The following is a 21,751-nucleotide window of genomic DNA, read 5'->3' as shown; positions in this document are numbered from 1 at the left end:
AGTGATGTAACTAGATTTTATGCATGTAGAGGGGTGGTTAGAGGTAATGATGCTGATGATGATTAATGAGGGCTAGGACTAAACCGAAAGGCCTTTGAGCTATACTAAGTAGTCCGGATTTTATCATGCAGGCAGTAGGGAGACACTGCAAGTGTTAAACGGAATCGATGGGCTTTCCATGAGAAAGCGCTAACAACAACAACAACAAACTGGAAGCCTGGGAGACCACTTAAGATTAATCTGAACACAAAACACAACCAGGGGTGTTGAGGCTATCCAGGAAGCAGGCCAGATCATCAGACAGGAGAATGACTAGGGAACACGACCAACAGTACAATTCAGACACATGGTTGGTTCAACGTTTCTTCCTTCCTTCTCTCACTATAATGGGTGTCATCCAACACAGAACAGAACCATCAATGCTAAACACTTAGAGGCTTAATACATACTAATTCAGTAACGCCTCCAGAAATTAAGAAAGCTGGTTTTGAACCAAGGCTCCACCATCTTTCTGCTTTGTCACATTATACAAGCTGTCTAACATCTAGGCTTAAGTTTCTTTATCTATACAATGGAACAGCAACAGTGTCTATCACATGGAAATGATCCATGCCTGGTACATTGAAAGTGCTCAATAAATGTTAGTTTGTATTTTTATTACAATTACCCATTTAAGGACTTAGCAAAGACTGTTAAGTGTGCCCTTCAGTTAAAACCATGTGGTGGAAAGAGCATAAGCTATTAAAGGACAGCCCTGGGTTTGGGACAACTCTTCTCATCTAGCTTTATGACCTCAGTTTCCCGTTCTTTAAAATGAGAATGACGACACCCTTCTTGCAAGATTGTTACCATCAAGCGAAATGGGTCACAAAGTGCCTAGCACCATAACAGGTGCTCACCGAAAAGTAATTACCTCCTCCCTTCCATCAAGAAGGTGAAGGGAGAAGACGGGAACGGAATAGTGTAACGGAGCAGCGGCAGGCCGGAAAAAGACTTCTAGAAATGTTGACAGAGAAGTGAAGGTTGTAGGCCTACGGAGCGTTTCACTACCGCCGCCGGGCTCCATGTAGCTCTCCCCTGTTCACTTCTGAGAAGCCATTTGGGCCTCTCTGCCTCCTGCTTGCCAGTCTCTCCAAGCAATTCCTCTTACAGGTCAGAAGACACCCTCCACCCCGCTACCCCCGCAGCCGGATCGAGCCACTCCCTTCCCGGCCTTAGAGCTCCCACACTCGGGCTCTGGAACCTGCCCTCACCTTTGAAGCTGACACCGGGTCTCAATGTCAGCAGCGCCCCGGAGCCCCGAGCTCCCAAGGAAGGCGCGAAGGTAGTGACGTTCAGCTTGTGGCCCAGCGAAGCCCCCACCACGCCCCCCCTGGGCGGCCGGGCGCCTCTCCCCGCTGTAGCCGGCAGCCGGGGGGTCCCCACAGCCACCAGCAACCAGCGTGTGGAGCACCGCGCCGCCATCTTGGCCCAGGGACACGGCGCCTGCGCCACCCGGCTCAAGGAGGCCTCGCGAGGACAGCGCGCGGCCGCAGCGACGGAGCTTCCGGAGGCGGGGCCTGGTGCGCGCGCACGCACGCACGAACACAGGCGTCACGCACGCGCAGTGGCACTCAATGCGTCTTTCTTGCCAACGCCGAAATGAGATTTGCTCTGAAGAGCGCAACTAGGTATACTGGCCCTGAAGAACCTCGTCATTCTGTGCTGGGTGGCAAGATTGTACCTTATCTGTGTAAAGACGTGTTTGAGGGTAGCTAGGTGTGACTGTTCTGAGGGTCCCGGCCAAGGGCGGGACTACGAATCCCGCCGTGCAATGCGGCCCTCAGTCGCGCGATCCCAGCATGCAGTGCGCGTCTTCCCCCGCCTGACCCGAAACTGAACAGCTTGCGTAAGTGTTACTCACCTTGTGTCCCCTCGAGCGCTCAGGGCCTCTGCCCTACTTCCAAAGCCTGACCTCAGGCTCATCTTCTCTCTGGCTGATTCCTCACGGGGCGGACTTTAATCGCTCGATTCCTGTCCTAAGCGTGTTAGTCTCCTCCACATCTGTAATGAGCTTGACGGTCACGGAGGGAAAGCCGAGCCCCGCACAAACCAATGTAATAAATGTTGTGAGCATCTACTATGTGGCACGCACGTTCTTCTAGACTACTGGGGATACAACGATGAATGACATGCCATCCCTGCTCTGGGGGAGCAAACGATGAATCGAGAGAGACGGGGTCCTTAGCAACTAACCTAACATGACCAATGCTGTCGTCGATATAAAGTGTTAGAGGGGAGGAGTTTCTGAAACAAATTGGGGGGTCTGGAGGGTCAGGGAAGGCATCTGAGCGGTAACATTCCGGTTGAACTTTGATGGCAAGTGCGTCAGATAGAGGTGGAGGGGACAAGTATTGCAAGTAGCAGGAACTTCAAACGCAGACGTCTTAGAGATGTAAAAGTGCTTGCCCAGTATGTTTAAGCCCTAAACTTCGGGTGTGTGACTGGAGTTGAGGCTAGACAGGTAAACATGGCCTAGTAAGCCTTGCAAAGGAATTTCAACTTATACACACCCGACTGTCACCCCCAAACAATAAGAAGGGAACCCGAGGTTCACTGATGGGTTTAAGATGATGTTTGCTCCTTGCCCCTTCTGCCCATTGTACCCAAATTTTTGTGGATGTGGATGTTAATCTAGGTAATAGCCATAGCTTTCATTGATAAGATTCACCACAGGCTCTGATATTCAAAGAAGGTTTAAAAACCACTGGTCTAGGGGTGCCTGGGTGGCTCAGTTGGTTAGACGACTGCCGGCTCAGGTCATGATCCTGGAGTCCCAGGATCGAGTCCCGCATCGGGCTCCCTGCTCAGCAGGGAGTCTGCTTCTCCCTCTGACCCTCCCCCCTCTCATGTGCTCTCTCTCTCTCTCTAATCCATCTCATCTGTTTATAACCTAAAACAAAAAACAAACCACTGGTCTAGGTGCGTGGGATTGAGCCCCAGGGCCCCTACTCAGCGGGGCGTCTGCTTCTCCCTCTCCCTCTACCTCTCCCCACCCCCACCCCCCTGCTTGTGCTCTCTCTCTCTCAAATGAATAAATAAAACCTTAAAAAGAAATAAAAAATGAAAACCACCAGTCTAATGAAAAAGTTTGTAAAATGCAAGAAGTAGTTGAGAGTTTGTGCATAAGGAACCTAGAGTGGAGGCATTTTAGAGAAACAAGGCAGAGGTTGTCATGACATGGGACGTGAAGAAAAGAGTTTATTTAATATGTTCAATGAATATTTAAATGTCTTCAGCATAGTGGTTAAGCGTATGGCCCTTGGAGTCAGATAGTTTGGAGCTAAATCCCAGCCCTGCCACTTACCAGCTGTGTGTCCTGGGGCAACTTCCTTTACCTCTCTGTGCCTCAGTTTCCTTTCTCTAAAATGGGGACATAAAGGTAACTACCTCAAAGGATCATCTGAGGAATGAGTGAGATAATCCACATAAAGTCTTCATACAGTATTTGGCATGGAGTAAGTACTCAATATATGTTAGCCCTATGTGCCAGGCCCTGTGCTAAGCACTGGGAATACCAAGCACTTGCCCACAGGAAGCCCAAAACCTAGGGGGAAAGAGTGGGTGAGGGTGCTGCGTGAGAAGTACAACTTTCAGGAATAAACGCGGACAAGAGGCAAAGGGGCTTTCATTTACCACCTCAGAGTGAGTTAGGAACTAGTGGAGGCTCACTAATATGAAAACTTTGTCAGCTTTGTAACTTCCTCATATTTTTGGTATTTTAGTTTCCCTCCCATCTATTTCCCCATAATGATTAACAGTAAAAAAAAAAAAAAAAATCACACTAAAAGGGGGAGTGTGTTTTAGTTTTAGGGTATAGCAGGAAGGCTGATTGCCGGGGAGCCCGCATTCCCTCTCAGGAAGTAGAGAACCCCCCAGGAAATGGAGGGGGTGACAGTGACTACTGAAGGAGAGAAAGATGGGTTTGGGGAGCCACCAGAAAGACGCCCTGATGAGATCAGCCTAGGCATGTATGAGGTCCCTTTCCCTGCTAGTCACTACAGAGAAGCAGGAGATGATACAATTAGTAAACATGGGTAAGTTACAAAGCTGTGGAAATCTTCACAGCAGAGGTCCTTGATCCATGGTACCTGAATTACCTTGATTGGATAGATGGTTGGGGGGACAATGAATAAGCTTCTTTCTGCTCCCCTAACACCAAACTGAAAAACCCAGGGAAGGAGCTGGTTTGGGGAAAAAGATGAGTCACTGTTGTTTGGACTCATCATGCTTGAGATGTCTGTGGGACCAATTTCAGACTTGGTGGCTAGGGAGAGATCTGAAAAATTCAGCTGTGTTAAGAACATTCTCTTTCCGGGGCGCCTGGGTGGCTCAGTCGTTAAGCGTCTGCCTTCGGCTCAGGTCATGATCCCAGGGTCCTGGGATCGAGCCCCGCATCGAGCCCCGCATCGAGCCCCGCATCGAGCCCCGCATCGAGCCCCGCATCGGGCTCCCTGCTCTGCGGGAAGCCTGCTTCTCCCTCTCCACTCCCCCTGCTTGTGTTCCCTCTCTCGCTGTGTCTCTTTCTGTCAAAGGAATGAATAAAATCTTAAAAAAAAAAAAAAGAAAAGAACATTCTCTTTCCAATTTACAAAGAGCTTTGTCATATTTTCTATTTTGATCACAATCCTGTGAGGTAAAGCAAAGACTATTCCTGTACTTAGAAATGGACTCCCTCCCCCGCCACATCCCCTATACACAACAAAATCAGCTCTGAAAGATACAAAACTCATCCAAAGTCACAGAGCTAGTGTGTGTGGGTGAGCCAAGATCCATACCCAGGCCCCCTAACAAAACCCAGAGCTCTTCCCTTTAAACCATGAACCTTCCTGTCATTGTGATCAATAGTTCCTAGTCAGATAGCCCTTACTAGTTTAGAGTACTTTCTCACGCTGAATTTCCTCTGCTTCTCACAACAAAAGGGAGGCATGGGCAAGTATTTATTACCACCCCACCTACAGAATGTTTCCCTGCCTTCCAAAGACTTCAACTGTGACAGGACACAAAATGACCCATCCCAGGCTTGTTGCCAAAAACTGGGAGGAGCACACGGGCCACATCTACCCACATTCCTCCAGGCAGAATGTGTCATGTGTCCATCACCCACTGTCCCCCCTTCTCCAGTCTAAAGCCAAAAACTTTAGCTTTAAGGAGAAGCAAATGTTACTTGCAAAAGGCACACAGGCTCACAAGCATCTCCCCCTCTGCACTTGTCATTTCACTGTTCCACGGGGTCCTTTCCCTCTCTCCTGAGGCAGTGAGATCAGCGAGTGCTAGTAGGGAGGTTTTGTTTTGTTTTGTTTTGAAGTTGATTTATTTATTTAAGCAGTCTCTACACCCAATGTGGGGCTCGAATTCCTGACCCCAAGATCAAGAGTCACACGCTTTTCAGACAGACAGCCAGGCGCCCCTAATAGGGAATTTTAAGTATGGTCTAGTCCGTGATTTCCTGCAGACACTGACCATCCAAGCCCACAGTGGGACTAGCTGAGTCCATGGCTATCCAATGGGATGGCTGTTCCCCTCCCCAAGTGAGTGAGGATCCCTTCTAGGGAAGACAGAGAGGCCTGAGCCAGTCTCTGCAGAGGCAATAAAAGACAGCTGTTTCTCTAGTTGTAGCATTTCCTTTCCTCCCCAAGCGACTATAGGACAATTCCAAGGGTGTGTGGGATGTGTGACCCAGATGTTCCCCGGCATGAATGACATCTGCCGTGGGAGCAGTTCCCTACAGAACAAGGAGACAAACTGTCCTTGCCTTGATTCCGTGTGTTCCCCAGTGGGACCTCTGTGCTAATGATTTCCTAAATGTCCCTTTAAATAAACCACAGGTGTCTGGCTCACAGCTAAATATTCTTCTGCCCAAAAGAGGCTTAAGCTTAAGCGATGTTTCACAAACCTAAAAAAATGAAAGGAATTCTTTTTTTTTTTAAGATTTTATTTATTTATTTATTTGCCAGAGAGAGAGAGAGAGACAGCGAGAGAGAGAACACAAGCAGGGGAAGTGGGAGAGGGAGAAGCAACTCAGGTCATGATCCTGGGGTCCTGGGACTGAGTCCTGCATTGGGCTCCCTGCTTAGTGGGGAGTCTGCTTCTCCCTCTACTCCCCGCCCCTGCTCGTGATCTCTCTCTCTCTCAGTCTCTCTGTCTCAAATAAAATCTTTTAAATCAAAACAAATCACTAGGTGTAGTAAAACTTCAGAGCCCTAGGAACATGTGGGTACGCCTCCATTTGAGAAACAACAAAATAATAACGCAAGGTGCTCTGACATGCTGGGATGGGATACGGAGCGTTTTTCCCAATTTTTGAAATGTATTTTGTTGCATAATTGTTTTCTGTGCTAAGAACTACAGCACTTTTCTGCACCACCTCCTGAAATGAACAAGGCAGGGCTTAAGGTATGAAATTTTTTTTTAATGTTTTCAATGTGCATCTTTTTTTAAAAAAAATAGAGTTTATTTATTTGACAGACAGAGAGAGAGAACACAAGCAGGGGGAGCAGCAGGCAGAGGGAGAGGAAGAAGCAGGCTCCCTACTGAGCAAGGAACCCAATGCAGGGCTTGATCCCAGGACCCCAGGAACATGACCTGAGCCCAAGGCAGCTGCTTCACCAACTGAGACCTCAGGTGTCCTCAACGTGCATCTTAAACAGTCATTTCAGGGGCAGATTACTAAATCTAAGGAATTTGTTGTTGTCACTGAATCCATCCATCCCTCTCTTTTTTTTTGACAGAGAGAGAGACCGCCAGAGAGGGAACACAAGCAGGGGGAGTGGGAGAGGGAGAAGCAGGCTTCCCGCCGAGCAGGGAGCTCAATGCGGGGCTTGATCCCAGGACCCTGAGATTATGACCTGAGCTGAAGGCAGACACTTAACCGACTGAGCCACCCAGGCACCCCCATCCATCCCTCTCTTGCAAAAATTCTGACTTGTGGAAACCACTAACTTCACAGAAGATTAAGGGAACATCAAGATGGAAATTTCTTTTCTTTGGCATCACAGTTTAAAATAAGGATGCAGTGGGGTGCCCGGGTGGCTCAGTCGTTAAGCGTCTGCCTTTGGCTCAGGTCATGGTCCCAGGGTCCTGGGATCGAGCCCCACATCAGGCTCCCTGCTCGGCGGAGATCCTGCTTCTCCCTCTCCGACTCCCCCTGCTTGTGTTCCCTCTCTTGCTGTCTCTCTGTCTCTGTCAAATAAATAAAATCTTTAGAAAAATAAATAAATAAAATAAAATAAAATAAGGATGCAGCCTGAGGCTCTTTTAACGTTTTTGTGCCTTTTTTTTTTCCTTCCCAATTTTTTCCTTGCTGCGTGTTCTCTCCCACTAATATCCTTTCAGGTACATAAAGTGTTTTGTTTTCTAGAAGGAGAACTTCACTACAATGGATTCCTAAATTCCTGTTTGCTGGTAATTATTCTTGGAAACAGCACTTGTGAAATGTAAATCATCCTGGCCCCAAGTTAACCAGACATCCTTGTTTTGCTGGAATTTGATCCACCTTTTGATAAACTGTCCTTTAGGGTAGAGAGAGGTCTTCCAGTATCCTTGTAGAAACAGCCAAGTGGAGTCACTAGGAGTATAAAGAAAAAAGCTGGTAATTTATAGGCTCATGGGACTGCAAGGCATCTTGGAAGCTGTCAGTTCAACCTCTCAATTCACAATTTATTCTGCTCAAGCGTGCAGCAGCCTTCGAGCGTTGAGGTCTCTACCAGAATCACTCTTTCCATCTATAATAGATCTGGGAATGCATGAGATGGCAAGTCTCTGGGCCTTGATGTTCTTCTATCTCTTCCTTCTCCTTGCTGTGGAGCTTGGGTTGGTGGCTGTGGGAATGGGAAAGCTGACATTCTTCTACTCTGTTTCCATCAACCCTCAGTTTAGGGAAATACAATCACATGACTCAACATAGCCAGGGGCATGGCATGGTTCATTTCTCTCCTGGGAGAGAAGGTCAGAGGTCAGAAGCCTAGGTGCCAGGGCCAGGCAGGTAAAGGGTGGGTGGAGTAGTGGCATATAGGTTGAGGGATCAGTAGGAGTGTGGTGAATGGGAAAACATGCAATGATGGTGGCAGGTGGTACTCAGCCCATTTCAGCCATGTGGGGATGTGGACCTAGCCTTGCCAAATCTTTCCATTTTTCCAGAGAGGCTGAAATCCAAACCTTTAGGAAATTTACCAGTTTTTAAAACATCATGTGAACCAACTAAAATATATCTGTGAATCAGATTTGGCCCACAACATGACCATTTGTTACCTCTGGGGGTTAAAGACTTTTCTGACTTGCCCATTTTAGGCCCATCTGACATAATGATAAATTAAAACAAAGCAAAACAAAAACAAACTCAGGGATAACAATGACGTGACATCAAGCAAATTTGGAAGGTTTACTGAACCTTTGCTGTAGATGTATAGTTTATTTATTTATTTATTTTTAATTTAATTTTTTTAAAAGATTTTATCTATTTATTTGAGAGAGAGAATGAGATGGAGAGAGAGAGCATGAGAAGGGGGAGGGTCGGAGGGAGAAGCAGACTCCCTGCTGAGCAGGGAGCCCGATGTGGGACTCGATCCCGGGACTCCAGGATCATGACCTGAGCCGAAGGCAGTCGCTTAACCAACTGAGCCACCCAGGCGCCCGATGTATAGTTAATTTATATTTAAAAAAAAATTAGGGGCATCTGGATGGCTCAGCTGGTTAAGCATCCAACTTTGGCTCAGGTCATAATCTCAGGGTCCTGGGACTAAGCCCGGCGTGGAGCTCCGCGTCGAGCCCCTGTCAGGCTCCGTGCTCAGCAGAGAGTCTGCTTAAGGATTCTCTTCCTCTACCCCACCTCCGCTCATGCTCTCTCTCGCAAATAAATGGATAAAATCTTTTAAAAAAAATTATTGTGGGAAAATGCACATAACACAACCCCTTGGCCCCTGCAATTCTACTTTCTGTCTCTATGGTTTTGCCTAGTCTAACTACCTCATATAAGTGGAATCATACATTATTTGTCCTTTTGTAACTGACTTATTTCACTTGGCACAACATCCTTAAGATTCATCCATGTTGGGGCGCCTGGGTGGCTCAGTCGTTAAGCATCTGCCTTCGGCTCAGGTCATGATCTCAGGATCCTGGGATCGAGCCCCGCATCGGGCTCCCTGCTCGCCGGGAAGCCTGCTTCTCCCTCCCGCACTCCCCCTGCTTGTGTTCCTGCTCTCTCTCTCTCTCTGTCAAATAAATAAATAAAATCTTAAAAAAAAAAAAAGATTCATCCATGTTGTAGCAGGGGTCAGAACTTCCTTCCTTTTTGAAGCTGAGTAAAATCCCATTGTATGTATAGACCACATTTTGCTTATCCATTCATCTGTCGATGGACAATGGGTTGCTTCCATGTTTTAGCTTGTGAATAAGGCTGCTATGAACACAGTTGTACAAGTATGTCTTCCTGACCCTGCTTTCAATTATTTGGGGTATATACCCAGAAGTGGAATTGTTGGATCATATGATAATTCTATTTTTAATTTTTTGAGGAACTACCATACTGTTTTCCACAGCGGCTGTATCATTTTACATTCTCATCAACAGTGCACAAAGGTTCCAGTTACTCTACATCTTCACCAACACCTGTTATTTTCTGGGGGTTGTGTTTGTTGGTAGTAACCATCCTGTTGGGTGTGAAGTGGTATCATAATACTTTCGATCTCTCTAATGGCTAGTGATGTTGAGCGTCTTTTCATACCCTTAATGGCCATTGGTATATCTTCTTTGGCGCAATGTCTATCCAAGACTTTTGCCAATTAAAAAAAAATATTTTATTTATGTATTGGGGGGCATGAGCAGGGCAAGGGGCAGAGGGAGAAGGAGAAGCAGACTCCCTGCTGAGTGTGGAGCCAGACACGGGGCTTGATGCAGGGCTTGATTCCTGGACCCTGAGATCATGACCCAAGCTGAAGTCAGACGCCTAACCAACTGAGCCACTGAGGCACCCCAGAAATTTGCCAATTTTTAATTTAAGTGGTTTTTTTTTTTTAAAGATTTTATTTATTTATTTGACAGAGAGAGACAGCGAGAGAGGGAACATAAGCAGGGGGAGTGGGAGAGGGAGAAGCAGGCTTCCCACTGAGCAGGGAGCCCGATGCGGGGCTTGATCCTAGGACCCTGGGATCATGACCTGAGCCGAAGGCAGACGCTTAACGACTGAGCCACCCAGGCGCCCCGTAAGTGGTTTGTTTTTGTTGTTGTTAACTTTTAGGAATTCTCTATTATATTCTCCATATGAGTCCCTTATAACTCACACATATGATTTGTAAATATTTTCTCCCATTCTGTGGACTGCCTTTTTATTCTGTTGATGATGTCTTTTGAGGAACAGATTTTTAAAATTCTTCACGGTTTATTTATTTCTTTTTTGCCTGGATCTTTTGGTGTCATATAAAAAAAATCATTGCCAAATCCAGTGTTGTGAAGCTTTTGCTCTATGTTTTCCCTCTAAGATTTTTATAGCTTTAGATCTATAGTTGATTTACATGTGAATTGCAATGCATAATGTCTGAATGTCCCCCTCCTGGGAGGTTATAAGTCAAATATTGTTGATGCAAGAAGAGATTACTGCATACCATAGAGTTAAACAATCTATAGTAACAGGTGGTATTAAACTATTAATAATTGTAATTCTAAAAGCAATATCTGGTATGGAGGAACCTCAAAAAAATATAAGTACTCTATCATCCAGTAATCCCACTTCTGGGTATATATCCAAAAGAACTGAAAGCAGGACCTTAGAGATTTGCACATCCACGTTCAAAGCAGCATTATTCACTATAACCAAAAGGTGAGAGAACCCAGTGGCTGTCGATGGACAAACAAAATGTGGTATATCAATGGTATATATTATGTGGTGCATATAGTAGTATAATAGACTTAACAAGGATGGAAATCCTAAAAAAAAAAAATAATAAAAAGGGGCCACCTGGCTGGCTCAGTCAGTAGAGCGTGTGACTCTTGATCTCCTGGTTGTGAGTTCAAGCCCCACATTGGGCATAGAGCTTACTTTGGGGAAAAAAAAAAGGGAAGGAAATAATGTCACATGCTACAAATGGAAGAACCTAAGGACATTATGTTAAATAAAATAAAGGACAAATTGCATACAATTCCACTTACATGAGATAACAAAAGTAGTCAGACTACGCGCTCCTGACTGCCTCAGAGGAGCATTCGACTCTTGATCTTGGGGTTGTGAGTTTGAGCCCCATGTTGAGTGTAGAGAGTATTTAAAAATGAAATCTTAAAAAGTAAGTGAATAAATAAAGTAGTCAAACTAATAGAAAGTAGAATGGTGGTTACCAGGGGCTGGTGGGAAGGAGAAATGAAGAGCTGTTGTTTGATGGGTATAGAGTCTCAGTATTGCATGAAAAGGTTCTGGATACCTGTTGCCCAACACTGTGAAAGTCCCTAACACTACTGGACTGGACACTTAAAAATGGTAAATCTTATATGTTTTTTTACCACAATTTTTGGGGAAAAAGAAGCAATATTGGCAGTAATCGAACACCACAACCAACATGAGACAACACTGCAGATTCTGCTGGAATTCCAGAGTCTGAAGAGTAGGCTTCCTGGAAAAGCTGTATCCAGGGGCTGCTGGACTGCTTAGAATTCCAAATCCCAGGCCTCAGTCAACTCCACTGACATCCTACTTTTAATTTATGGACATCAAAGTCTCTCTTAACTCACCTGGTAGGATACAGGTAGGAAGTAGCCTTTTAGACCTCACAGTTTACTTGTGAAAACTGAAAAAAAGAACTTGCATCTGGACGGCCCTTGGTGCCCTCCACCACTGCAAGCCTTCCGAATCGCCCTGCAGGCACGTACCTCAGGACAGGCTGTCCTCTGCCACAGACTCCGGAAATTTTTGCAGCAGTCATTCGCATTCCTCAGATCAAAGTCCCTCTTCCAGACACGCCTGAGCAGGCGTCCTGCCTGTTCTCAAGCAGAAAGCCTATTCTGGAGTTCGTCTCCAAAGCAAAGAGAAATGGTTGTGGAATGAAGCTGTTCTCTTTTCTTCCTGAGTTGTTTGGGGACTAAGCAAGTCATTGGTGGGGCTCTGAAAGGTATTCTCCATTTCTCTCACTTTTCTCCCTTTCCGTTTACCTCTAAATCATACTTGCAGGTGTCGGTCCTGCCCCACGGCGCCCAAGGCCTGCAGCCAAGACATGCCCTAATGCGGGGATGCTGAAGGCCGCATCCCTGACCTCGAGCCCACCTGGCTTAAGCAGGAGGGGTGCGACGCGGAGGCGCTAGATGAAGCCCCGCGACAGGGATATGCGTCAGACCTGAGCGCCCCTTCCTTCCCCCGCTGCCACCCGCTATCTGTTTGACCGCGGTTAGCGGCTCCTCTGTCCTGAGCGCGGTCCCTGTCTCCGAAATGGAGCTAGTCCACTTCCGCCCCCTCTCCGCCCCGGGTAGGCCGCGCCCGGCACGCTGGAGAGCCTCCCCGAGAAAAATGCCTGACTGCAAAACCGGGACTGTGCCCCCAGCCACCGCGCGAGCCCCTCAGGGTCGGGGGCGGACAGCGCGCCGCACGTGACCTCCCCGCCCGCGCGGCCAGCCCGCCGGCATCGGGGCGTGGCCTCGCGGGCGGCCTCGCGGCGATTGGTCGGGGGGCGGGGCCGGCGGCGCTCGCTCCGGGGGAGAGATGCCCGGGGCGGGGCCCAGTGGGCCGGAGCGGGCTGCGATTGGCCGGGGGCGTATCGGGGCGTGGCCGCGAGCGGCCGCGAGCGGGTGGGACCGGAGGCGGCGGGAGTCGCGGCTGCTGTCCGTGCACCTGAGAGCCGACGCCCAGGTCTTCGAAGCTGCACCCGCAGCAGTCCCCGTCGCCATGAGCCGCTTCAAGGTGTCCAAGTTCCGACACACGGAGGCCCGGCCGTCCCGCCGCGAGGTGAGCCCTGCCCGCGGGTCCCCGCGCCTCCGCCCCTCCGCCTCCCCCGGACCCCACGCGGGAACCCCCCGAGCCCGCCTGCCCCGGGGCGCCCCCTTCAGGCCCGGGCTTGGTATCCCGGCTGTTCCGTCGCACCCGGAGGACAGAATCTGGCGCTCCCTGGCCGGTCTCTCTCTGGCCGCCCCTTGAGCGCCGCGGTCCGCGGGCTCGCCCGCCTCGCCCCGGGACCCCCGAAGCGGTGCAGCCCGCCCGGCCGGGCCGAGGCTTGAGGCCTGCAAGGCTTCCTGCCTTTTCGGCTTCCGGTCGGCCTCGCCGGAGACCGCGGCTCGGGCTCTGCTGGCACCAGCTCCTCCCTGCCGCCACGATCGGCCCTGCCCGGGGCTGGGGTGTGGGAGAGATGCCTCCCTCTCCGCTGGCCTTGGTGAGTCCGGGTGTGTCAGCTGAAGAGCGGGAGCCCCTCAGACAGAGGCGCGCCCCTCCCTCGGGTTTCCGCCGGCGCTTCCTTCTCTCGCGGCTGGCGCAAGAGCAGCTCTTCTCTTACTGGGGTGATGCTGCCAGGGGATGGGTGGGGTCTGGGGAGGCCCGAGGAGGTGGAGCCCAGAGGAAGAGCTGAACCAGGTGTTGAGGGGCGCCTCGGACCCCCGAAAGGGCAGCCGGCTTGATGAGGGGTGTGCTTCAGAGATGATGCCAGTCCTGGTCTGCTGCTCCCAATGTTATTTGGAAGGCAGGCTTAGGAACTGACTTCTAGTAGCCCGATCAGGAGCAGACGCATAGCAGGGTAGCCTGGGGCAGCAGCCCAATTTTCATCCTTTGGACAATATTTCCTCTCTACTTCCGTGTGCTCCTGGAACCACAACTGTGAACACCACAGCACTTTCCTTCCTCTGTACTGCTTACAGTCTTGTGAGGGAGACATACAGCAAGCAGACAGGCCTGCAAGGGCACTGCAAGTTTTAGTAAGTGCCCTGAAGAACACACAGGAAAGGCTGGAATGGAGATGGAGGGGAATGGCCACATGCAGGTTAATCTCCATAGAGTGGTCAGGGAAGGCTGCAGGGAGGAGGTGACATTTAAGCTGAGGTCAGGAAGGTGAGAAGCAGCCAGCTACAAGAAGAGTGGGGTGGGAAAGAGCCTGGTGGAGGAATGAAAAGTGGGCCAGAGTGGATGGAGGGCAGTGATGGGGAAGCAGGGTGTCAGGTGAGTCCAGAGAGGTCCTGCAGAGCCCAAGGGCCACAGGAAGAAGTTGGGTTTTTTTTGAGTGCAGTGGGGAGCCATTGCACTAAAAGGTTGAAAGCAAAGCAAAGGGTGGAGAGGTGCTCAGATTTGCATTAGTACTGTCTTTCTGAGTGCAGTAAGCACTCCTTGAATGGATCTGGAGTATACTTGATGGGCCTTGGGGCTTGTCCCAGGTGGGCTTTAGTCCAGCAAGGTAAACAGACAGGCACGGGACCAGGGATTACAGAGAGAGCTTTAAAAACAGTTTAGATTAGGGAGATGGGAGGACAGGTGATCTGTTCTCCTTTACAAAGATATTTCCTGTCACTCTATTTGTGAGTGTAAATTGCTCTTGCGCCAGAGTAAATTGCTCTTGCTTGCTCTTGCGCCAGCCGCGAAGATGAAATAATGAAATGAAATAATGCAAGATGATAACACAGGTGAAAATTGAAATAGAAACTTGCATGGAGGAGGCAGTTTCCAGTGCACTGTGGGTGGGTAGGTTGGGAAACAAGGGTGTTCAATTTTCAGGCGGCAGGGATGAGTGTGACACAGTGCTTTGATACCAACAGAGAAAACGTTTGGACTTTGATAATCTTAGTTTCAGAAAGAATGCTCCTTTGCCTCTCCGTATGTGGGGGTGTTAACATTATTGCCTTTTCTCAGGGGTGCATTGTTCATCTTTCTCTGAGACTTTGTGGAGGAGAGGCCTTGATTCTTCCCCTTTCTGAGCTTGAGTGTTTTTCTCCAGGGGCTTGCAAGGAGACCCCTATACTTGGTAGAGGCCTTCAGCGGTGCCTTGGAGGAAGTTGAGTCTGTCTTTTGTTTTAGGTGCTCACTTCTGCTTTCTCTGCTTCTCTCTCTCCCTTTTAAAAGAAACAACCCCCTGGCCTTTTGACTTCATTTATCCTGAGCTTCCCTTCTGACAATCTTCTCCCTCTTATTAGAGAACCGATTTAATAGACCAAATTACCCCCCTTATGACTTAGGTTATCATTTCAATAATATTTTGAATATCCTAAGGGAGTACGTGAGTGGGGACAGGGTTAGATCCAAAGGAATGCGTTTCTAATGGAGCAGCCCCTGCTTTAGTTATGAGCAGAGACCTGGCCGTCACAATTCTTATTCTTTATTTTCAGGCCTGGATCAGTGACATTCGAGCAGGAACCACACCCTCATGTGGGAACCATATCAAATCCAGCTGCCACTTGATTGCATTTAACTCTGACCGTCCAGGTAGGGAGGTGGACATGGATGTGGATGGAGATTCAGACATTGTCACCCTAATTAGGATGGGGCGGAAGGACAGACTCATTTCAGGCTGGAGGCTTGGGGGCTCCTCGTGGGGCTCAGAGGTCAGCACCATGTAGGGCCTTACACCCCTATAAACTGGTTAATGTGCGATGATCAGATTGGTTCTGATCAACCAAGTATACACAAAGTGGGGTATACTTTGAATAAACCACACTGGCTGTGGGTTTTTTTTTTTTTTTTTAAGATTTTATTTATTTATTTGAGAGAGAGAGACAGTGCAAGTGGGAGGGGCGGAGGAAGAGAGAGAGAGAATGTCAAGCAGACCACACTGAGCGTGGAGTCTGATGTGGGGCTCGATCCCAGGACCCTGAGATCATGACCTGAGCCGAAACCAAGAGTCAGATGCTTGACTGACTGGGCCACCCAGGCACCCCTGGCTATGGTTTTTAAGAGATTGGCCAGGAGAACAAGGAGAGGACTGTCCCGTTTGTTTTTAGCTGTCCCCATGTGCTACCCACTCCTCATCTGGAGGTCTGGGATTGGCTGGAGTCAATAGGAACACCAAGATTTGAAAAGTTCCCGTGTTGGGGCGCCTGGGTGGCTCAGTCGTTAAGCGTCTGCCTTCGGCTCAGGTCATGATCCCAGGATCCTGGGATTGAGCCCCGCATCGGGCTCCCTGCTCAGCGGGAAGCCTGCTTCTCCCTCTCCCACTCCCCCTGCTTGTGTTCCCTCTCTCGCTGTGTCTCTGTCAAATAAATAAATAAAACCTTTAAAAAAAAAAAAAAAGTTCCCGTGTTAGTGGGGACTTTTTTGGTTGCTAGTGATAACTTGGACCTCAAACTGACTTAAACAAAACTTGTTTACTTCCTTGACTGGTATAAGTAAGACGTCCAGAGGCTTTAGGCAGAGCTGTATCCAGAGGCTCACACATGCCATTGGCCCTGACCTGTGTCCTGTCCTTCAGCTCAGCTGCCCTTGGGTGATGGCTTCTTTCTCAGGGAAAGCTGGGAAAAGTGGCCACTGGTGGCCCAAAGCTGATCTCATACGACCCACAATGCCAGAAAGAGACAACCTCTTTCTCCAGTATCTTCTGTACATCTGATGTCACAGCAGGTTCTTTTGTAGGGTAAGAAAATAATCTTGGACCAATCACTGTGTCCAGAGAGGTATTATTTTATGATTGGTGGAGGCTCTGGGAAGGTCCAAGGCTGAGCTTTTGGGTCTCGTGTCCTCTGGGAGCCCTGGGCAGCAAATGGTTCCCATTAGGACTGAAGTCAGAGCCCCCGTGTGTTTGACAGGTGTGCTGGGCATCGTGCCTCTGGAAGGCCAAGGAGAGGACAAGAGACAGGTGACCTACCTTGGCTGCCATTCAGGTGAGTGGAGACTGGACCCAGGAAGTCTAGAACTCACTCCTCCCTCCCTGGGTATAGGGATTCATACTCACCTGGTTCCACGGTCCCATGGCTTGCCAGGTTCCTCCTGTTGTCCTCGCTATACCTTTGTACAGTGAAAGCTATATTGGAAAGCTGGGTCCTGGTTGAGAATTGCACTTGGGCAGAGAGAGGGGAAGCTGAGTGCTCCAGATCGTCCAACTGAGAGGGGGGGATGTGCCCTGGCCAGCACCAGGCTCCAGGCTGGTGCCGTGGAGTCCACTGTGGAGGACTCAGTCCTATGGGGTTCTTAGCCCCGCAACCTCTTCTGGAGCCCAGCAGACCACCCTTCACCACCAGGCCTCCTCCGCAGCCAGGCTGCTCAACGCCCTTCAAGGAGGGGGCTGGCTGGGCTTCAGGGCTGGAGACGGGCCCTCACAAAGGGAGCTTCTGTGTGCTGCAGCTGCTTCTGGGCGCTCCCGGCAGCCCGCCTGGCAGCCCGCCCGCTCCCAGGGAACAGTTCGCTCTCCCTGGCCAGCTGCTGCAGCTGCGGGCCAGCCCGTCAGGCTTGCCTTCCTGGCCGCCTGTTGGGTGGCCTTGGGGGAGGGAAGGGGTCTGACCCTTGGTCCCCGGTCTGAGTGTGCAGCTCAGTGTAGGGGTCCAGGTGATGAGAACAGAAGCCAATAGAGTAACAGTGGTGAAGACCGGTCAAGAGCTCTTTATGTGCTGAGAACGTTGTCTACACTTTCTCATCTTACTCCTTCTTAAAGTCTTTTACAACTTTATTGAGGCATCATTTATATACCATTAATATGACTTGTTTTGAGTGAGGGATTTGATGACTCTTATGGAAGTGACAGAGTTGGGTATCCAAAACCCAATTTTAGAACATTTCCCCAGAGGATCCTCATGCGCCTTTGTGGTTAATCCATTTCTACCTCCGGCACTGAAGCCTCAGGCACTGGTTGATCTGCTTTCTGCCTCTGCTGCCAGGGTCTGCAAGCTACTGTCCCAGCCACATCTGGCCGGCTGCCTGTCTTGGTAAATAGCATTTTTTGGGACACAGCCACGCCTCTTCATTGACATTCGGCCTGTGACTGCTTTCTCCCAGCAACCACAGAGTTGAGGAGGTGTGACAGAGACCATAAGGTCCCCAAGCCCTCAAGTATTTACCGTCTTACCCTTTTGCAGCAAACGTTTGCCAGCTATAGCTAGCCCGGCCTTTTCTGGATGTTTCGCATAAATGGAATGATACCACACATAGTCATTCAAATCTGGCTTCTTTCACTTAGCGTAAAATTTGAGATTAATTTGTGTTGTAACAGGTGGAAGAAGTCTGCTTTTTTTATCCACTCTTACTCCTTTTTTTTTTTTAAAGATTTTATTTATTTATTTGAGACAGAGATAAAAGGAGAGAGAACACGAGAGGGGGGAGGGTCAGAGGGAGAAGCAGACTTCCCACCGAGCAGGGAGCCTGATGCAGGGCTCGATCCCGGGACTCCAGGATCATGACCTGAGCCGAAGGCAGTTGCTTAACCAACTGAGCCACCCAGGCGCCCTCTTACACCTTTTTGAAGAAAATTTTTAAATGACCCATTTTTTAGCTAACAAAACTAAGGCTCAAAAGAGATTAGGAGCCTACCAACACTGGACTTGGAACCAGGGTCTGTCTGACTCCTGTATTGTTTTTTTGTTTCTTTTGTTTTTTTTAGATTCATTTATTTGAGAGAGAGAGAGAATGTGTGTGCGCACATGCATTGGGAGAGGGGCAAAGGGAGGGAGAATCCTGGAGAGGACTCCCCACTGAGTGTGGAGTCAGACTCAGGGCTCAATCCCAGGACCCCGAGATCATGATCTGAGCCAAAACCAAGAGCGGGCCGCTCGATTGACTGAGTGCCTCGGGCACTCCTGGCCCCTGTATTCTTGATGCATGTTACCCATGGGGGAGCTGCCCCAGGTTGCTGATGTCTGTCAGGTAGTGAGCCCCATTACTGGGGGACCTTTGAGGAGAAGCTGGACCAGGCCTCTTTTGATATGGTGTAGCTCACTGTGGCCTCAACTCTTCACAGCCTTGCCAGAATGCTGCTCTGGGGGCACCTCTAGGCCTCAGAACCTGCCTTCAAGGCAGCAGACACCAGTCTGCCCTCTGAGGTGCCACTGGTGGGGGAGAGTGCAGTGGGCTGGCCTTTAGCTTCTCCCCTGCCTTCGGGGGTGCCTTCTGCCTCCTGGTCAGGACCAAGTGCCCTTCAGCCCAGCCACCCAGGGGAGCAGAGAGCTGGGAAGCGTTTGAAGAGTGTTCCTGCAGTCTGGGCTGTGGGGTGGCTGGGGACCTGCTTCGAGCTGGGAAAGGCAGTGTGGTGCTGTCTGAGGATGTAGATTCTGAAACCAAACTGACTGCCTGACATCAGTCAGCCTTGCCCCTTCCTAGCTGTGTGGCTCTAAGCAAATTACTTAACCTTTCTATCCTCATGTCCTTGTCCCCCAGTTGGGGATCATGCCATAGTGCCATCCTGAGGGTTGTTGTGAGGATTTGGTGAGGTAAATGCACATAAAGGACACAGGCCTGCCAGCTCAGCTGGGCACTCAGGTTGGCCACATCACCACTTCTCATTCCCTCGGGAATGCCAGGTTGTTCACACTGGCTGCTGCATCCGGCCTGGGCCCTGCCCTGTCCAGTGCGGAGCCCACAGGCAGGGTGGCAGGAGTTCCAGGAGTCCAGATCAGGGCTGTCCCAAGGGGTGCCTGTCTTCATCTGCCCCTTCTCTCTCTCTCTCTCTTTTTTAAATATTTTATTTATTTGTCGGAGAGAAAGAGAGAGCACAAGCAGGGGAAGCAGCAGAGGGAGAGGGAGAAGCAGGCTTCCTGCAGAGCAGGGAGCCCGATGGGGGGCTCAATCCCAGGACCCTGAGATCATGACCTGAGCCGAAGGCAGCCGCTTAGCCGACTGAGTCACCCAGGTGTCCCTGCCCTTCTCTTTTCTCTTCAGAGTCTGGCTCTGGCCTGAGAGGAAAACATACCTGCTTGACCCCCTGCGGAGGCAGGCAGCAGAAATAGTCACTGCGCTCCTTACCCTGGTGATGCAAGCCTGGCCATCATGCTCACAATTCCCTGCCACACCCCACACTGATCCCTGGCCTCCTCACCCCCCTGGTGAGGTTCAGGAAATGTGGGTTTCCTCTCAGGGCTGTGGCTCACTCGGTGTGCCCCTGTCTCCCTCTCCTGGCCTTCTGGAGCTGAGCAGCTCAGGTTTTTGGGTTGCAAAGAACTGAGACCAGCTCCAGCTTGCTTTAGCCAAAAAGGGATTTAGAAGAGAGCTTCCAGAGCTGAAGGCCTGGGGAGTTTCCAAAACCGAAGGAGCAGCTGGACATGCAGGCCTTAGGAGGGTCCTGGCATGGGAGCTGACGGCTCCCTCCCAGCTGGCTGCCCTCCACCCAGGCCAGTCCCTGAGGCGCCCTGTCACTAGACCTTCTAATTCCTGGTATAATTCCCTTAAGAGAGAATCTGGCTGCTCAGCCTCGGGTCAGATACACTCTGACCACCCCCTCCCCGGTGGGGACTTGAGGGGCAGAGAACTCCTAGCTTGGGTGTGTCACCCAGGCCCCCGCTTCCCTGATGTCTGACCTGTTCTAGTCCTTCATATTCTTCAGGGCTCACCATGTTTCCTCCATGAAGCTGCCCTGAGCCCTGACCTTTGAGTCCCCGTACTCAGCCTACCTTTTGCTACATCTGCAGAGATGTGTGTGTGTGTGTGTGTGTGTCTTGCTGTGGAGGTGCTGAGGGTCTGTCAGGGCTGGGTGGTGTCTGTCCAGTTTGTGAATCCCTCGTGGACCCAGAGCAGGGCTGGCACTCGCATTCATTCACACGTTTGCAGGCCAGGCCCTGCATTGGGCTCTGGATTTGGGGCACATGCAGGTGCTTGGTGTTTTGAGGAGCTTCCCGCCTGTCATCGTGCTAACCTCCTGATGCCAGGGCCTTAGCCCATCCTGGGGCGTTTGTACCACAGGCGGGGATTTCCAGAGGTGCCTTTCCTCGTGGACTTTCAGCCTGCCACCATGTGGGCAGAGTTGTCCCATCTCTGAAACCCTGGGCTGTGGTTCCCCACCTTGGGGAGATATCATATGGGGCTGGAAACAAAGTTCTGGTAAGTTCTCGCCAGGCCTGTGTCAGCCATTGCTCTCCCGCAGACCTGGTCACGGACTTGGACTTCTCTCCCTTTGATGACTTCCTCCTGGCCACGGGCTCAGCTGACAGGATGGTGAGTGGAGCTGCTGGACAAGCTGCTCGATGTCCCTCCCAGTCCCCTCCAGGGCCCTCGGCCCCTGCACAGGCCTCCAGAGCCGGGCTAGCCCGGAGTCTCGGTTCCTCGGCCCACACCAGCTCCCTTGTGCTCTCGTGCCCTTGCCGGGAGCCGTGGACCTCGCTTGCTGTTCTGCTGCTGGGCTGCCTGAGGAGTACAGCGCTGGGGTGGTGGGGGACACTGGAGGACATGGAGCAGAGCCCCCGCCCCATGTCTCCCCGCCCCCCCCCCACACCCCTGCTTCTAATGACACCCCGTGATCCCGGGCTGGATTGCCCTGTCTTTCCTCACATGGGATACACAGCCCCCATGCCCAAGCACAGTCCCAGGGTTGGGGGCGGCCCTGGGCTCACGGATTTGCTCTTTCCCATAGGTGAAGCTGTGGCGCCTGCCCGCCCCTGGCCAGGTGCTACCCTCGGTGCCCGGGCTGGTGCTGGGCCCAGAGCCTGTCCAGGTAGAGGTGCTGCAGTTCCATCCCACCACGGACGGTGTCCTGGCGAGCGCAGCGGGCATGGCCGTGAAGGTCTGGGATGTAGCCAAGCAGCAGGCCCTCACAGGTACCCGTGCCCGGCAGCCCCTGTCTGGACGGCACCCTGTCGCTCTAGGTGTTCGGTACCGTGAATTTTAGAGTATGTGTGTCTGTGGGAGGAAGGGTTG

At 50.6% G+C, this 21,751-nt stretch overlaps 2 protein-coding genes across 9 annotated transcripts in view; one reads left to right on the top strand and one right to left on the bottom strand.

Moving 5' to 3' along the window:
- DNAJA3 (DnaJ heat shock protein family (Hsp40) member A3) overlaps positions 1 to 1,503 on the bottom strand; it is a 28,266-nt gene extending 26,763 nt beyond the window's left edge. The window contains exon 1 of one of the 3 annotated variants that reach the window (XM_064592475.1): positions 1,254 to 1,503. In XM_064592475.1, coding sequence (XP_064448545.1) covers positions 1,254 to 1,464 — 211 coding nt within the window. In that variant the 5' untranslated portion in view covers positions 1,465 to 1,503. The remainder of the gene's footprint in view (positions 1 to 1,253) is intronic. The other 2 variants (XM_045874840.3, XM_045874841.3) reach the window with 2 other exon arrangements.
- Positions 1,504 to 12,787: 11,284 nt separating this feature from the next.
- Positions 12,788 to 21,751, top strand: part of CORO7 (coronin 7) — a 67,181-nt gene continuing 58,217 nt past the window's right edge. For 4 of the 6 annotated variants that reach the window (XR_010411821.1, XR_010411820.1, XM_064592468.1 and 1 more), the window contains exons 1-5: positions 12,788 to 12,958; positions 15,313 to 15,409; positions 16,726 to 16,800; positions 20,982 to 21,052; positions 21,468 to 21,651. Coding sequence is in view for 4 of the 6 variants with exons in the window: in XM_064592468.1 (XP_064448538.1) it covers positions 12,899 to 12,958; positions 15,313 to 15,409; positions 16,726 to 16,800; positions 20,982 to 21,052; positions 21,468 to 21,651 (487 nt within the window). In the remaining 2 variants the exon portion in view is untranslated. Of the gene's footprint in view, positions 12,959 to 13,071; positions 13,380 to 15,312; positions 15,410 to 16,725; positions 16,801 to 20,981; positions 21,053 to 21,467; positions 21,652 to 21,751 lie in introns of those variants that run through there. The other 2 variants (XM_064592469.1, XM_064592471.1) reach the window with 2 other exon arrangements.

Source organism: Mirounga angustirostris, unplaced genomic scaffold (genome assembly GCF_029215605.1).
Source record: "Mirounga angustirostris isolate CCGP_5_RB_7025 unplaced genomic scaffold, mMirAng1.0.hap1 SCAF_5, whole genome shotgun sequence".
Classification (NCBI taxonomy): Eukaryota; Metazoa; Chordata; class Mammalia; order Carnivora; family Phocidae; genus Mirounga; species Mirounga angustirostris.
The sequence above is the reverse complement of the archived record's forward strand: the minus strand, read 5'-3'. Positions and strand labels throughout refer to the sequence as shown.